Source organism: Contarinia nasturtii, unplaced genomic scaffold, assembly GCF_009176525.2.
Source record: "Contarinia nasturtii isolate CC-2019 unplaced genomic scaffold, AAFC_CNas_1.1 Cnas_scaffold_129, whole genome shotgun sequence".
NCBI classification, from domain to species: domain Eukaryota; kingdom Metazoa; phylum Arthropoda; class Insecta; order Diptera; family Cecidomyiidae; genus Contarinia; species Contarinia nasturtii.
This window is the reverse complement of record NW_022197486.1, coordinates 3,717,794-3,737,170: the sequence shown is the minus strand read 5'-3', so window position 1 is coordinate 3,737,170 and position 19,377 is coordinate 3,717,794. Positions and strand designations below refer to the sequence as shown.

At 31.1% G+C, this 19,377-nt stretch overlaps 1 protein-coding gene and 1 long non-coding RNA gene across 2 annotated transcripts; both read right to left on the bottom strand.

The window, feature by feature from the left end:
- Positions 1-397: 397 nt before the first annotated feature.
- On the bottom strand, positions 398-10,965 carry LOC116340551. Its single transcript, XR_004201098.1, has 3 exons — positions 10,506-10,965; positions 1,527-1,746; positions 398-814 (listed from the first exon to the last, which is right to left on the bottom strand). It is a non-coding gene; the product is annotated as an uncharacterized LOC116340551 (long non-coding RNA).
- A 2,813-nt stretch (positions 10,966-13,778) lies between these two features.
- LOC116347078 lies at positions 13,779-17,690 on the bottom strand. The gene is made up of 4 exons (XM_031777496.1): positions 16,849-17,690; positions 14,931-15,112; positions 14,486-14,860; positions 13,779-14,415 (listed from the first exon to the last, which is right to left on the bottom strand). Exons 1-4 carry the CDS (start codon positions 16,982-16,984, stop codon positions 14,227-14,229), a joined length of 882 nt encoding a protein of 293 aa, XP_031633356.1. The 5' UTR covers positions 16,985-17,690; the 3' UTR covers positions 13,779-14,226.
- Between the last annotated feature and the right edge of the window lie 1,687 nt (positions 17,691-19,377).

Below are 19,377 nucleotides of genomic sequence, written 5' to 3'. Positions count from 1 at the left end.
GCACGTATCAATTTTATAACAATAGTAAATATGTACTGTTTGCTCATATAAACATAAAAGCGACGGTATAGAATCGGTAAGCGTATGGCATAGAAACGGACACCATGAACAAAACGACTATCACAATTTTTGTTTACGAAAAAATAGAAGAACAAAAAAATATGTTGAAAAAGTTAGAGTTGTTGTGGCCTGACAATAGAAATAAGTTGATGAAAGCCAATGATTTCTCAATTTTCAAAATTGAATATCGAACAACAACAACAATAAAAAAACTTCGATGCAAACACGCCGCAATTTAATTTAATGTGATGAATTGCAAATGTGTCAAGTTGCTTGACTTTCAAAATATTCCATTCGGTTTACTACATTATTTGACTGGTTACTTACTGTCTGTATCGAATTTCCTAATTATGGTTTCAATTAAGGTTGTACGTGGTGCTACGTGTCCTCGACGCACGGGCATTTTTGCTACTATTTTGCGTTTCGTGGTTCGGCTCAAAAACGTATCACTCGCGTGAGGATTTCGATGTGAGGATATATATTTTTTGCTTTGAAGCGACGTCAACGTTTTTCAACGAATATCGCCACTAATTATCGATGAATAAACGTAAAAATAAATCACTACCCAATGCACAATTTATGCTTGAGACGCGTTTCATTACTTCACAATAAGTTTTATGCTTTTTATTTATTAGTTGTTTAGAATTTCGATGTTCGGCTATTGTTGATTTTTTCATTCATTTTATTAACACTATGTATTAAATATTCAGGAAGGGAATGCAGACATTTTTGCGCTATTGACAAAGTCGAATTTCTGTAATTGTAAATAAAGTGAATTTTAATTTTGTATAGAGTTTTTCTCGATTCATTTGAGACCGAAATGAACAACAAAGTGCATAACATTTCACTCACTGAACAAATGTACTTTCGTGTACTCGTGTATTGTGAGGAATTTCGTTTAGTCTACAAATTCGCTTGGAATTCTCCAGAACGAATGAGTCAAAAATGCATTTCAATTGTTTTTTTTTTTTTTCAATTCTTCTGTAAATTGCTATTCATTTGAATTTTCAGTAACATTTAACATGACAAAGATTCCTCCCAATTTTCTCGAATGTATGCGAATTTGTTTTATTCGACGCTATAGTCAGTACAGATTAAATAGATTTAGTACCTATATATTGAATTGAATTAAATGCACGCGTGGTTTGATATGATGCGTTTGAATTCCTTCATTGTCAAAGGTCTGCATTTTTAGAAATTGTTATTAGTCATTGGGTAAGGTGTTGGAACTCTTTCGACATTACTTAAAAAATGTCAATCAATATTTCTAACTATTGTTGCCACCTCTTGGTCAATATTTGATTGCTTCTATTCATAAAATGTAGTCGTTATATATATATATATATATATATATTAAATGCACTGACAAAAAGCTTGATTTGATGCAAACATGATAATTGTCTAATTAGCGGTATTGATCATCGTATATTTAGCGGAGAATATTATTATTATTATTATTTATTTACACTTTTCGAAACTTATTCATCTTTTCTTATCCGTATCTCAGGGTAATATTGCGAAAATGATATGTGCCAATGCTAATTAGGTCATTTAATAAGGCGTAGTTTCCAGTATTTTAGATGTTGAATTAGTTTGGTATTTGTGTTTGGTCCGATTTTACCCAAAAGTAGTCGAAAAGAATGATGAATATTTATGCACTCCCATATTTAAGTGGAACGGTAATATCTGAAAGAAAGGAAAGAATGTAAATAACCTTCAAAGAGTGGCTAATAATGTTAAATTACTACATGAAAAATGGATAATAATATCAATTTATATAAGTTGAAGTTTATGTAATCATTATATTTTTGTAGGTTACGAAGAAGAGTCTGGCTGTTTGCAACTGGCATTTGAAACACGTTTCTTTTTTAAAATGCAAATCGAAAGGGGTGTAAGAAGAATTGATGGATCAATTAAAATTGTTGATAAATGGATTCACGTCGAATCACTTTGTTTAAATCCATTTTCAATATTACAGACTTTGCGTTCAATGTGACTGGAATGATCTTATTGAATACGTTTTCTTCATTCAATTGTTTTCATCAGCCAAAAAAAAATGGTTTGAATTTCGAATATAAAAAAGTAGTGAAAAACTAATTCGAGAATTCTTTTTTATTATGAGCAAAGGGAAGAGCCGATGTAAAACTATGTATGTGTAAAACAACCGGTATTCAGACTAACCTACCACTGTGTGAATGTAATTTGGATAACGATTCACATTTACTGTTCTAAAAATAATGCACGGCAATTTGTAATGGCTGCATAGTCTACATATTATTTTCCGGACGTTATTGGCCCATTGAAAATCGCAGACGCAATATTCGAATTGATTGTATATATGAATTCGTTATGTTATGTTATGTTAGCATACAGTGTGAAGAATGAACACCAATATAAAACGATGGGCGACTGTGTCAGTAAAACCTTTTGAGACCTTCTATAATGCAATTTCGAATACACCTTGACTTTCATATGCTCCAGTCTGGCTAAATTGTTTAAATGATTTGGCAATCAAAATGATGCATTGAATTTGAATGATTTGTTCTTTGATATGGTTTTGCTCTGTGGTTTCAGTAAAACCATTGATTTTGGCACAAATTTAATTATCAATGTAATTCACCTGAAATTCAACCCGAATCCAATGTTTTGATTATTCGTCCATGAGAAATCATAGGCAAACCGTTTTGCCAAATTAATCATAAACCGACATTTATCGTCCACTCATTGATTTTGTGGTATATGGTTTGAGAGAATTCGTCAAATCTATTATTGATACTCCTCTATATCCGAGTTTAATTGTTTTCTATTTGATTTTGACAAAACGTTTATGTGAAGCGGCATTTTTGCAACGAATAAAAATTATATAACAAACGAATCGTAATCGATGACAATTGACATTTCATTTTTTCCATTTGTTCTCACTTATTCATAACAGAAAATTTCACAAGCAAAATGCAAAATGAAACGGTAAAGAAGCGAAAATTTCAAACTCAGTATACTGATCATAATCTAGTAAAATGTTCAACACAATAATCGCGGTAATTAATCACACTTCAGCGTTTGTACACGAGTGAATGAGTGAAGATTTCTCCATTATTTTTAATCTGCAATTTAATTCAGTGTTATCATAGTGCCTGTGAAGAATAACATATAGCCATTGGTGAAATACTTTATTTATAGAAAGGCTCGAATGTGAAAGACATTGGTCGTGTCATATTTTATAAGGTGTGCAATATATTAACGGCTTTCAGAACTTTCAAATGTTGTTGTTCGGCGACAAGCCTTGACATATAATAGGAATCGGTCTTAAATGAAAGAACACCATTCGAATAGAAAAAAAAAACTTTAATAATTATCAGTTGAAATCGTGATACACATTCCGTTCAATGTCACAAGGGTCTGTTTTTTTCATATGACAAGAAATGCATTCGCGCGATTCGTGTTCAAGATATGCACGATTTCCGATTTATGGTGAATGACCATCATCAGTAAACTAATTCTTTGCATGTACAACCGAAAAGCATTTTGTCTAAATGAATGTCCCAGTTCACATTTTTACACAATTTTGTTAGTTTTATTTGTTTTGCCCAAAAAAAAAAAAACTCGAAGCCAATATTATTGCCGACCAAGAAGCATTAAATATTTTAGATATATGCGCAAACTGTTTTTTTTTTGCTCTCTCATTTAAGGGTAGTGTACAAAATGTTCACATAGAAAATACCACCACACGTTGCAATTAAAATTCGATATGATAACAAAAGTGAATGTGTTGAGGGGGAAATTCTGAAAATTTATTCTCTAAACAACTTGTTCACAATTAATAGAGCTAATTTATTCTGTCAATAGTCAACATGACCCAATCAAAAAAAAAAGAACGTAACGGACGTATGTACTAAATAGAAATGAAATGTGAGTTAATGAGCATTGTAAGAGTGAAACCAATGATGAAAACTGAAATCGTACTAAAAGTCTCCGTTTTCAAGATTCCATTCGGATAATTTTCGGTGTATTATAATGAGATTTTGTGTTTGTTTCAAAAAATTCTATTTTGAAAGGGTATACTGTCTCGTCGATCATCGATTACAGTGCGTGTGTGGTGTTGGTGTTCTATCGATACAAAAAAAAAATTCTGGAAAAAACTGCCATTGGAAACGCTAAATTAACAAGAAGTCGTAATTGTAATATGTAATTTGTCATATTATGCATAATCTGCACCCAACTTTTTCCCTTTGCCATTTTATTTTTTGTTCACCATTCGAATGGTGATGATTGACGAATCATTGCCATGTTTTTTTTTTTGGGAAAAACTACATCAAAATTCGGTTCGAGTTGAAGTGTTTGACCACCTTGTGCTCTGCATAACACAATTAACGTTAGTTTTGTGTTTGCTGTCGCCCAATCGTCAGCTTTGTTTTTCTTCATACCTTTACCATTGCTCCAATTATTATTCTTTTGTGCGTCGTGCTGTGTGCCTTGTGATTAACTGTTATTTAACATAATGGCCATTGTATACAAATCCAAACAAAAGTGAGCGTTTTTTTTTCTCTTTTTCCTTCGTTACTCTTTCCAATTTCAACGTTCGCACGCAAAACTATTTGAGTCGATTTTTCATTTTCGCCCAACACATTAAGTACAGCATTTTCACTGCGCACTTTTCATCTGATAAAAAGAATATACAATTTTAACTGACAGAAATTTGACACGTAGTTTAAAGACATTTTTATTCAATTTGATAAAATATTTATTTTATCTTTCATCAAATTTAAATACTGGCTGTATATATATATATCGATTGAATTCGAAATTTTAGCATATATTTTAAGCCTGCTCAGAACGAGGACTTCAGCTCAAAACTGCCACGATAAAATATAATTAAAAAGTCGGTTTTTTTTCGGCTATTTCACCCTAACTTCAAATAAATAAAACTTTAAAACTATATAAATAAATGATTTTTGGCCAAATAAAGAATTTAAGCGTGTTAAAGATAGATGACTGACATTTTGGGTGTATTTCTGAATGTGTAAAGCTGAGTAAACTTACATTTTCTTTTATTCAAACACAATTCATGACCTAGGAGATATTCAGCTTTGCACTGTATCTTTGTTTGTATAAAAGTATGAAAATAATAAAAAAATAATCTGGTTTGCAAAGAAACGCATAGATTTAAATCCCACTGTCCTATATATTCGGGGGGAAAAATAGCAGACAAGCTTGATACACTTTAAAAAAAAAAAATACGTTATACGGTTTTTGAGGTCTGTCATTTTCAACTGCTTTGAATAAGAATAACAAACATAGCGATTAGTTCTTGTACACGAACCTTTTTTTCTCTCTCTTTTATGATTAAAAATTTAGATAAAAGATTAGAATAGTTTGGCTTTACCTCGAGAGTTCAGAGTGTAAACCTATGCCGAACGAACCAACATCTATTAAATCTCATGTGTGTTCTGTGAATATTATGATGTTTTGATAAAATGTTGCCACGGAATGGAGAATTCGCCATATTTTATAAGCTTTAAATGCCTTGCAAAAACATGCAGATTCTTCAATTCAGGTTTTATAATCTCAACGGATTTTTCTTATTTTTCAGCGAATTTTGTCCAAAAAGATATAAAAAAAGCTCATAAAGATCTATCTGAAATGTCTCTCTGTTTCTATGTATCTGTTGAATGCGTTAAATTTTTTTAAACTGACATGGATTAATTGTCGCGTTGCGGTTAATCGTTGTTTAAACATACGTTATTCTATATTTTCAAAGCAAATTCTGTGATGACATTAAAATAGTGGTAAAATTTGTTATAAATGGGAAAAAATCGTAGATGCCATTTACACTGTGTGTATGATTTGATCCTCAAAATCAATTACACGCTTATTTTATCCTGAACAACATTTTTTTTTTTTTCAATTTAAATAATGTTGTTATTCATATTTCAATTCATATAACTAAATGTAAAATTATTGCACAATACGAAGCAAAATGCAGTAAAATTGATTTACCCATGCATTTAGTAAGTGTGCGGAAAATATAAACAAGCAATCACTTATATACACTCTATACATTCCTGCAGATCGAGGTGGGAACACGAGCACATGTGTTTGTTATTGATTGCAATTCCAATGGAGAATAGTTCAAATAACTAAAAAAAGTGGAAGAAATAAATAGCATACATATAAAAACTTGCTCCGGCTTTGAAATTGTTTTTTTTCTGTTTTCGTCAAATCCAATAGAGCTTTAAGTTTATAACGAATCACAAAGACAAACTCACATACATATACATTAACAACATGAAATGATGTTGCTTTCCAAACTGTACACATTTATGAACTGTACACTACACGTACACATGCAAATACGCACACATATTCTCTTGAACATTTATATCACAGGCGGCTTGTAAGAAAAAGGATTTTCTGTTTTACTCAATCCAATTTAACAAACGACGAAAATACAATATCTAACCACTGGCGTATCTTGTGTTTTTTTGTTGTTGTTATTTCACAAGTACAGTTGTTCAATAAAAACAGGAAACACACCCAATCACTCTGTGCGGCATGGTGTTACAATAAATTTGTATCCATAGTTTTTGCTCATTTTTTTATTTTGTTTTCTTTCCTTTCATATTCATTCAAATTTCTGCATTCATTACATGTGTTGTGACAAATGGCCAGTTATATGTTGGATGGGCATCCATTATAAATATTAAATGATGTGTAAAACTTTTGACATTCTTGCATTAAATTCAATCAGAACCATAGCTACCTGTTAAATTATTAAGATTCGACCTCGTCGTCAAAAATTTGAATTTTAAATATGATTAAAAGACTGATGAAACACATTGAATTCTATGCATTATATTTGATTTGTTGACACCTGTAACAGAACTGATGTCAAATTAATCTGGTTTTTTTTTGTCTTTTCTTCATCCCATTGACACATTTCGCCACTTTTATCGGAACATTTAATAGAAATCGGAGAGAAACCAAAAGAAGAGAAACCGAATGATGACTACAACAACTTAAACAAGTAATAAAAGAATTGAAGTAACAAAGTTTTTATAAACCAGGATATGTCCTGGAAATTAAAGTTGTTGGGATAAAGAACTGACAACAAAAAAAAGGAAACGAAACGAAAATACATAAACAAAAACGAAAATCAAATCAAACCAAACGAAACAAAACCAATGCAGCAAAGAGCTATTATGTTTCAATTTAACATGTGAACTATTTTATTTGTAGTTTATTTGTTTTGTATGTAAAACTACTAAAATATACATCGACACACACAGAGACAAACATACACACACACACATTATGATTTATATGCATTAAAAGTGTGCTATTCAATTAGAGTGGATAAAATGTGAATACAATGACGCTTTATTCGTGACTCTTCTAGGAATTAATATGAACTAATTGGGATGTGAGCGAATGCAGTAAGCAATGATATAAAGTAAAGTGTTGATTGCAACACTTTCAAAAATAATAATAATATTGAAATCGAACAAAAGCATAAAGCAAGAAAAAAAATAGAGCAAATTTTACAATACCAAATGCAATTTAATATTTATGGCATTTTTAAATGAGGGTTTCATAGGTTTGACTCATCATCATCGTCATTGTCATCATAATTATCTATATCATCACGTCAGTTGTTTGTATTCCAATAAGACGTTCATATTTTCGTATTTGGCACAGCAATTGTTTTGATTTTGACTGCAATCGCCTCCCTTCCACGCAATGTCCCATTGCATATATTGCAGTTTTCTTTTCATCTTTCGCTTGTTCGCTTCCTTACTGCCATACAGATTATAGTTTTATGCATACAGTGCAGCATACACTCAAACGCACATTCAACAAACATATATAAAATACACAATTGTGCTAAATACCAAGCTCACAAGAACAAATACTTCAAATTGTTGAGGACTATATTTAAAAAGAAAACAATCGGCTCCGAAAAGCAACAAATACACTAAGCCTCCGTTTTAACAATCACACACATGACCAAACGAACACTGAAAACTGACGCTCTATATTCGTCTACCAACGACAACAAGAACAACAACAACAACAACAACAACCATAGCGAAAAGAATGCTGTGTTTGTTCTTTTACAGTAATAATAAGGGAAAAAAAGAATCAATAATACGCAGTCAACGACTTAAGTTCTTCACTATTTCACATTTCAATGCATTTAATTCGTATTTTCTTGTCTTCCCCACTTGGATGTTTGCGCGTTGTCGCGTGCTTTATTTCTTTTACGTTTCCTGTCTCCAATTCAAACAACTAAATAAGTTTTACTGTTGCTTTGGCAAGATACTTTTTGCATTATTCATTGTGTTTGCGGCGCGTCACAATATTCAATATAAACGAACAACAAAAAAATATATGATCTGGATAATTGACTAGTGTTTTAAGGGTTGACAAATGACCGCTATTTTTGCAAATCTGATAGATGGACCCTACATTTTTTCGGTTATATTTAATACCTCGCAATGTCACTTAAATAATTATCAAATAACAAAAACCATTGTGTTGTTTTTAATTCATTTTCTTTTCTCATTGAATATTTGCTGTCAAAATGGAAAGTTTAGTTCCAATTGAGAATGAAAATCAGACACATTTTTTTTTAAATAAAACTAATTGAAAGAAAAAAAACAAATCAATGAAACAACATTTCAAATTGGAATTTTTGATAGACTTCAATTCCAATGAATACATACAACGTTTTTCTTGCATATTTTGTCGCAAATATTATTGATGTAAAGTAATTGCGAAACTTGGACATAACATGGATTATTCGGTGAAAAACATTACTCAGCTTTGAGCCCAATCAATAAAAAAAACCGACGTATATTTCCTGGTGTTTCCTCAAAGTCTCAATTACTTTTAAAAAATCTATGCATTTACTCTACGAATAATGAAAAAAATTCATAAAAAAAAAATCCGCACAAAACATTACTATAGTAGAAAAATCACAATTGTATCTGTAAAAAAAAATCATGAACCGGCGCCATAATCAAATTTGAAAATTGAAACATGAAATTTTAAAATATGTCTCATTTTCATTCTCGTTCAATGTTATATGTACAGAGTATATGCATGCATGGAGTCGTATGGAGCACATTGCCGAGTGTGCACAAATGTGTCTCTGTGAGGTTTCACAAAAATAGAACAAAAGTGTTTTTCTTTCGCTTCATTTGTCATTTTCAGATATGTTCCGTGTATTTTATCATATTCCAATCTGAACGGATGTTAAAAACAATGCCGAAAATTAATAGTTTGATGCCAAAATCGATAATGCCAAAAATATCGAACCACTCTGCGATGAAATACAATTAAGCTGTTTTGGGTTGAATTTAAATTATGTTTTTCAGTCATTTTCTTGAACTCTGTATGAAACCATACACCAACACTATAAATCATTTATCAATCAAGTCCTCTCACTAAAAGTGTCACATATTATGCATTGATATCGTTCATGTAAAGCGAATTCATGATATATGAAAACAGTAGAATTCATGTTTTTTTTACTTTGATCGAATTCGTTGTTTTTTTTTTCGTTAGTATATACTATGGCAACGACATAATTCCTGAACTTGTTCCATATCCAAATTATTCCAACTGTTCAAACAACAGTGATAAGAAATGGTTGTCAAAAGATTACAGTTTTTTCGCGCGTTTACATTCATTCAAAGCCAATAGAAAGTTTGAAATGACAACTAACTGCGAATTACAAAGGGTTATCCAAGGTCGATTACCGTGAACTGAAAACGCATTAGCATTTTTGATTGGTGTTGATTTTAGAAGATCATGAAACACCTTGAAAATAACATCCAAACATCGGCATTGTTTATCCCCGATAATTATCTGTTTTGGCTTTGATTTCAAATATTTTGTATATATTTTTCTACGTAATTTAAATTTCCAAATGAACACCGAGGTATACAAGTAGTATTGAATAAAAGAAGCTGGAAAATGCATCAACAAATTTTGTGTATATTTTAAAAGCACCCAATTGATATCCATATCAGTGACACCATTTGCATTTTTATAGCACACATAATCATATGGATTGTTATTTGAATGATGTTTTTGACAATTAGCAGTCCACCGTATCGCATATATGATCACAAATCACATATATGTATGATCACTGGACGAATTATACATATCTATATATTCCGAATGTGTATGGGTGATGTGACCATATATTTTTCTACTCATTAATTTTCACCAGATGACAGTTATCACAGCACAGTATATGTATGGTGTGGCGTTGTAAATAATTTAACTATTGTTTTTATTATCAAAATATGTACGTCGAGATTCTTTTAAAATCGTAAAATATTTATGTTTTAAATCACATTGCGAAAAATGCATTAAATGAATGTAAAAATACAATTAATTAAGCTAAAATTCATAACGGGAAGTAAAAATATTACCCCAAATTCAAGTACGTAAAGTGTAAAAACTTTTATAATTGTGATAAAGCTTCGAAGGATCAGCAAACTTTAATTCAAACAGAAATTTCATTTTGGGTAAATACGTTCTCACTTATTTACTTAAATTGGAAGAGACTCTAAGCAAACACATTTTTTTTCTCTCTCTATTTGTTTGAATTCACATTTTGGTTCGAAATCAAATATGGTCACGGGTTGCTGTTGATTTTATGAATAAAACACAAACACTGCATTCACATAATATATCCACATTCAGTCCACTGGATACATTTAAAATAAATTTCAATCTTTTTCATTAAGTGTTTAAAATCAGTACGACCGTAGACCTTATTTTTCGTTTTTTAAGCAGCGATTTTGTTATAATTTTCTTAATAAACTTTACACCTTGATTTAAATGTTTGCGTTATCGTTTTGCCGGTAATTAGAATGAACCAAGCTGTCTATAATGGATTGTGTTTGCAATAGATACATATATTTATTTATTTTTTATATGTATACATATAATCTTTTTTAATTAAAACTATTATTTATTGGTTCATTTTAAATCGATCGGTTAATTATTTATTTCGTGGCGATGGACAAAATACGATGATAGATAAATAGAGCGATACGTTCATTTTCGCGAGAAACCTTTGATCAACTGAAATTTATACACACGGCATTTGTTTTGCTAGTCGTTCGTTTTGTGTGCGATACATAGCAAATGAGTGGTATTTAAGTGTAAATACACGCAGGCCAACAGAGGAGACGAGCTGAACACACTGCTGAGCGATTTGGTCGTGCTTTTTGTCTAACATGCATACATTTACGTGAATATTATAATAAATACATTATGAAGCATATGGAGTGTACGGGCTATGTGATGTGAACTATTTCACAAATACAATATATTCACAAGCACACCGAATCAGTATATATATTTTTTATATATATACATCAGTGGCTAGCGCAACTTGTCTCCACTTTTACCCCGAAACAGGGGAAGTACACAATTGTTGTTTGCAGTAGTTTACATTGCAACAAAGGTCAGAAGTTAATTTTACTACAAACACTACACATCGACTTGAACATTTTGACTAAATTGATATTTTCACTTTAGTTACTGCTTGGAAGGATATTCTCTCGTACACTCATACTTGTATTCATATTCCTGTTAAACGGAAAATACATGTACAGAAAAAATGGATGCCATACCGTGTCATGCTTTTTACATGCCACCACTACAAATATGCGACATTTTGAGAGCTGATTTGTTTGCGACTATAGCATACTTGCATTTTGGCGCGTTGACGTTGCTCGTTTCATTGGCTGTATTGAATTTGTGGCACGTTAGCTATTTGTCGTGCTGAATTGGTTGTGTTGTGCGACAGTCTGGCTGCACCTTACGAAGGATATATGCTTTTTTTCGTCATGATTTTTGTTGAGTTCTACAAAGGTTTAATTTGTATTGCTACATGATACATGATCATCAAATGATTCGAACCAATTTATTTGACAAACAGAATATTAATGGATTTAGAAAACAAATGAAGTATTGGAATTATTTGGTTTAAGAAGGCTTGTATTGGCATTGTCTATTGTTGACAATATATTGAACAAACGAAATTTTACGATGTGCTTTAACTACTACTTTATACGAACAAAAAAAAAAACACTAATAAAAAATTACTTTGAAACGGCGATTTACGATTTCTGTTTAATTTATATGGATAATTTTGTGAGTCTTCCATTGTCGTTCACAATGTTTTGAAATTAAAACGAAGTTTCAAAGTATCTAACGTACTAAAGTTCTATCAATGACAACTCAATTCTTTTACTGTTCTTCTATTAAAAAAAAAAACTAAAGAACTTCGAAAAAGTGAAAAATAATTTCATATATGGAATTCAGTTCAACATTATATTTTTTTTTATAATTTTCATGAACTCAATGCACAAATCATTAAAATTGTAGCTTCACATTTGAAAGGTTTGAAATCGACCGAATACGGTAGAATTGGTATTGTGTTGGGATAATTTGAAAAGGAAAAAAATCACCAACAATAACAAAATCCTCATCACAAACACTGCAGTGCATTTACGTGCAAGCATAACTCACCTGTTCTCAACGTCTAAATAGCCCATATTTTTAAATACATATTTTATGGAAAGAGAAATGGGCATCACATTTGATATATTTATAAAACTTTATTCAGTATAGGTCACATTTCTTCTTGTGTCGAACGGCAACATCATCAATTGAACACGACAAAAAAAGAAAAAAAAACCGACATGCAAGAGTGATTGCGTGATTAAAATTATTATATGTATGGTTCGAATCCAATGCACAAATCTGTTTACATTTCTAGTAAAGCATATATTATAATGGAACAAATTTAAATAAAACAACTCTTACATGCATTTTGGTCTCCCCAATAAGAATTTTTCAATAAAAACAATCGGTGCTAAAATCTATTAAAATCTAGATGATTAAAATTGAATAAGGATAGTCAAAGTACAAAATTAAATCGTATAAATTCAAATGCACTGAAAAAAAAAAGAAAATCATGTAAACGGGTCAGCTGAGGTGCATTATGGACGAAAAAAGTCTATGGCGATCATACGTCCTCAGCAGGGGTCCGATTACCTCCCCTGACGAAGTGTTACCCCTTGAACATTTTCAAAGAATTCTTTCAATTTGCTAGGGATTTTGGCCAGAAAAGTGAAGATCTTTTTTTTGCTCAACAACTTTAGAAATGGAAGAAAAACTTTGAAACTGCTAGAGTTTTTCGCGAGAAATTCTTTTGATTTGCTAGGGATTTTCACTTTTTTGCTTACCCCTCGCGATTCAATTACCTCCCCTTACATTTTTCCTTTGAGGACGTATGATGGCGATGCGCATATGACGTAGTTTCACGGCATAGACTTAAGTCACCTCTGTAACTTATTATATTAATTTCAATAAAATAAATTATATTAATTTCAATCTTCGTACCATTCACAATGTAATTACATTGTCAATTCTAGAAATGATTTAATTTCACAAAAATTAATTTCTTTTTCAAAACGTCGAAAACCGGAATTATATTTTAATAAATTAAATCGAGATAAAAAAAATATGTAAACAAGTATTACGAGACATCTGTTCAAAGATTTGAATAACAAACTTTTACGTTCATTTCGAATTTCCAATGAAGATATTGCTTCAGAGATGTCGCCCGTTTGCAACAAATTACTACTTCTTTTCTCAATTTAAATTTAAATTCAAACTTCAAGATATTGAAATTTTTCAGATTTCTTTATTAACTATAAAATGGGAGTCAATTGCTTGCAGTTCCACATTTATATTGTCTATCATTGTTAAATTCCATGATCTGTCACATATGCATGTATAAAATGAGTAATTTCTTCTGTTCGGTTGTAATCTTAAAATAAAATTAATTCTATTTAAAAATTGAATGCCAACAGTTGTTGAATGTAATTTTGATAATCTAAATGTGATGTCGCGTCTATTGTGTTTGACAATTTGTTATTGAGGAAATGGTTTTGTACTTATTTTCCTATAAAAAAAATGTGTCTATATTAGTTCAGTGATGTATTTTAGTCTGGACTTAACAATATTCGCAAAATGGCAAATATTTATATAAGCTTCAATATTAATATATGATGAATGGTGGCTTTAGTAACCCAAGTGTGATGTAATTTAATGTAGTTTGAAATGACTTAATTAGAGCAATTTAATTTTGCTCAAAGTCTTGTTGTGGAAGTAGAGAAAACGTTGTGTACTTGATCGGCTTAATCGGCCATTGCGTTTAATTGGAAGTTCACCCACCGTATCTTCGGCAGTCGATGCGGATTTCGTACTTTTAATTGGTGATGTCGACTCATCTTTGGTCTTTGTTTTTGCAAAACCCATCTGAAATGGTTGTTTTTGAAATGAATTATTTGCTATGCACTTATTAGTTAAATAAGCCCAAAATTTATACCTTGAATACGATGTATGTAATGTAAGCCAAACTGAATACCAAAACTAAGTGTGGCGGTGTTGTGGCTGTTTGTAGGAATGCAGCCAAAAACATCAATTGAATGTAGACTAATGTTGCGCTACCATATACAATCACAACCATTCCGATATTTTGTCGGAATATTTCCGAGTCAGTTGATCGCCATGATTTGAGCGGGGAAGTGCTACGTGAATGAATTGGATCGAAATCGGTGCAACATTTAAATCGTTTCTCTTCGGTTAAATCATTCAATTTGGTGACGTCTTTCGATGACACAGCCTCATTTTGCTTTTGTACTCGAACCACATAGGTATTATCCGTTTCAGTGCCGGTATTCGATGCAACCTTTTTCGGTGTCTATTAAGTAATTATCTCGTTTATTAATTGAAAATGGTCAATCGATTTGTTTATAATTTAATTTGCTTACCTCAAATATACCATTGAATTTACTATATCGAATGAATGCAACAATACAGACTAATATCACTGCGTACATCTTTTTGAATCTTGGCGATAATGTGTCCGTCGCATATTTTTCGAAGATTACACGCGATTTATACTGTAGCTCATCGAGAAATTGGAGCAAAGACTTTTGTGACAATAGCGTACCTGTTCATTCATAAAATAAACCAAAAGAAAATTTATTATTATTTGTTGTTATTACGTAAATGAGTTAATTAAGCATGATTTCAAAGATTCCATTGGATCAGAAAGGCAAGGACATCTAATTCAATCAAAACACAACACGCACGTTATTTTCGAGAGAGAGAGAGACATTTTAATATGTTGTGAACATCTCGTGATGTTTTTTAATCTGATATTGGCATCATTATTCAAGTTTTTTTTAAATATTCTGAAAATATTACTTTGATTGAGAAGTTTTTCTTCCATCTAAAATTAAATTTGTATATTCAACGAATGATAACAACCAAACTTTTAGTTGAATCGAAATGACATTGAATTACACATTTTTAATGAAATTTGCTTTAGAACTGCGGCAACATCTACTAGTTTTCTTATCAATTTTCTAAATTGATATTTGAACATCGTACTAATTGATTGTTTACGAATTAAAATAATTTTTATTCCATTCTTCAATGCAATTATGTCCCAGAGTCCAAGCCACATATTAGAATAAGTATTTTTGGTTTAGTCATCTTACGAACATATAGAAATTTAATGAAATTTCGTAAATAAACGAAATTCTATAAAAATCGGTTCAAGGTTCTAACCTTTCAACCATAGCGTTTATGTTCCAAAGTTCATACGTATCCCTTTGTTAAGTTTCGAGGACTCTCATTTAGACATTGGATTTCGAGTCACATATGTTATAATGGTTGACAATATTATTTTTTAAATCTTTTTAATGCATGACAATAAATAAAAACAATATAAAACAACAATGGCACCGCTTTAAATTGACCCTGCTAATTGAATTTTATATTCATGTGACGTTTATTTTCGACAATTACCAAAACTACAAAACAATTCCATCAACAGATAAATTGATACTTTTTCGGAGTTAATTGCGAACATAATACATTTATAAGCAACATTAGAAACATGGATATCAATCTAAACAAAATACTATATTCGATAAAAAAAACAGTGTGCCAAAATGAATATAGTAAAAATATGTGTGTGGTTTATGCCTATCGTTTCATATCCAAAAGTGTTGTCACTCCTCCTTGATTAAAGTATATAATGCAGCAGCGTTGACAACAAAACGCTGTCTATTAATTGAAATTTATAAGTCAACGCCGAAAACTTTCTGCTTTCTGCTTTATTTCTATATTCGGATTTATTTTCGGTGCTACTTCGTTGGCGACGTTCAGCTCACATAGAGAAATGCTATCACCTAACCAATGCATAACTATAGACAGAGCGGAGAAAATCTAGTTATGGAAGTATCTTCTTTTATTTATTTTTTGTCTTGTCTTGGACTTTGGTCATTTTCCACTCAACTGCATTTATAGCTGTGATGGTGTGCACATAAATTCTATTTTATAAGAAACTTGTTTCATCTTCATAAGGTTTCGTTTCTTACATGTATATCAAGGTAGAAAAAAAGAGGAAAAAAAGTCAATAATATTAACGAAGAATCGTGTTAAAAACTTCCCATTTCACTGTTGTTGTTGACGCGGTTTACAAGACACATAGCTTAAGTTCTACGAGTCGTAGACGACTACAATATACACTATAATATGTATAACGCATAATTGGCTTAGTTCTGGGGATTTTCCATAAATAGATGTACGGCACATAATCATTTTTATTTTTTAAATAACAATCATTCAAAATGACACAAAACAAACATTCTGGATTTTATCATTTAAATTACTTACCCGCCAATTGAAAGTATTGCAGCGTGTAGATTGCAGTGTATAGGAATTTATCAAACGAATCGCTACGTGTAAATGATACTTTTCGTTTATTGACCACATCCAGTGGAACTGAAGAATTTTCTGGCACCGAAGACATTGTCAGACGAATTCTTTTAAATTGATTTAAAAAATGAAAAAATTCCCAACTATTTCTCAAGAAAAAAAAATTGGCGAATGGTCACAATTTATTTATATTATTATACGTTAAAAGTTGTATGTTATAATCGAATTTCAAGTTCTGTCAATCATTACAAATTGCAATATTTTCACTAAACTCTTTTGCTTTGTAATTTGTATGAATCGTTTCAAATATTTGATACTTTTTTCGATGTCTAGATTATGCTCAAGGCAAAAAACTCTTGTAAAAATTTGTTTAACGTCGGTGTCTCTGCTTCATCTTTTGGATTACGTTTGATTAATTGGAAGTGCATACTATAATAGTAAATGTTTTTTACTTTTCGATCAAACGTTTGAAAAATGTTGTTCGGTTGTGAGGAAGAATGTGTGAAAAAAATTTGGTTTCTTTCTCCTTAGATCAAGTGTTTCTGGTTACAACGTCGGTTATTTCAGTGCAATTTTCGATTTTGAAAACTAAACACGAAATTTTAATGTCGACTAGGGATCCATTTGCATTAAATATGAAACGTTCTATCACTATGTTTTCTCGCTATTTGATGTCTATCACAAGAAATATACAGCTGTCGTTGATTTTTTTTAATTTGTTCTTCTTATTTTATTTTTGAACAGAGCACAATATTAGTAAATTATATAAAATTGATGATTGATTGGTATCCGAAGCAACGATGATGATTTTGTTCTAATGATTTTCGAAATATTTGCAAATTATTTCTGTTGCGGTGAAAAAAATGGTCGATTCAATTCGTTGAGAAACAAAATTTAAACTGAACAGCACAATTGTGGTACAAAACGTTTAAATATCACGAATGTAATGAAAGACGTCTGAAATGTAAAAGAAAGAAAATACACAGCTGAACGACGATAATAGGCAATGTTCGGTGTGTGTCGTTGATCTGTGTGCGTGTGGGTTCACTTTTACAATTGCAATATGTTTTTGTTTTCATTTTCGTCTCAGCCCGACTGACATATCGACTCGGCACTCTCGCATCGGTGTTAGTGACATTAGCATGTATGTGTGCATTTATCAATGTGAGCAGATCACATTTTGTGTTACTCATGTTCTTTCCTCATTTCGGCTATTATTGTTTTGGATACATAAAATGACATTTTCGAATTGTGCGTCTTATCGTTGCTGCACATTACGAACAAAACATTAATCATATGATATATTAAAAATTTCGGTCAAATATCTATGACGGCGGTCACGTTCATCTGTGTTCCAAGCATCTATGCACTTTTTCCGTACTCAAACATACGAAGCTGTGTGTATCCAAATGATCACGCACACACCACGCATTTGGTGTTGATGTTGATTTGAACCAATACGTTTGTCAGTGTTCATCATCAGTTTCTGGAAACAACGAGATCAACCTATTAAATGCAAAATATGTGATAACCGCTTTTTGAGTGCTATTAATTTATCACTTCGATTTCATTCCACACTAATTTACAATATCTTTCTAAATTGTATATGTGACGAGAAATTTGAAGAAAAAAAAGCAAACGAAACCAAACGCAGTTTTTTTATTATTCAATTTGTAAATAGAAAATGTCGATATCGGTTAAAAGAGGTTATTTTTGTTTTTCTTCCTTGCTTGTCACTTTGTTGATACACTTGCTGAATGATTATGCCATAAAGGTAACATTGGACCTGTCAATTGAAACGAAAGAAACAAACAAGATCTGTGATTGCTGTACATGAGTTCGGATCGTGTTACTGAAGAAAATAAAACTCATATAATATAAAAAAAGCAACCACAACAAATACTTGGTTATCGCTGTGAAATCTGATTAATTTTCCTAATCTTGCACTTGCTTTTTTCAGTTATTTATTTATACAACTGTTTGATTTGGATTTTTTTTCTAGTCGGTATTCATTTAAAAGGTGATACTCGCAATCTAAGACGATATTTTTTCAATTGAGATAATCTATACTTGAAGCTCGATGAAAGTTATTGTGCATCTTTGGCGAGTGAATCTGCTGATTTTATCATTTATTGCCTAATCGTATTATCAGCTAATTTGCTTGTCGTTTACATTTTAGTTCGAAAGACTAATCAAGAATATTCAATAATAATCGATCGAATGATTATATAATACAACAGGCTGTGAAGGTCTTTACATTTTTTCCTAGTAATTTCTATTTTAATCGCAATTCGTTCCAACCAATTTCCCATTTTCAACCATTCATCAAGGCTTAATCAGTTGTGTAAAAAGTATTTGCACAAAAAAAAATAAATCTTATCGTCTGTATTAAAATTACCTCGTTATGATTGAAACAAATTGCTCAATATACAATGAATAACAAAATGACTTTTTTTGATTTTTGACAACAGAACGTCTGGGATGCAT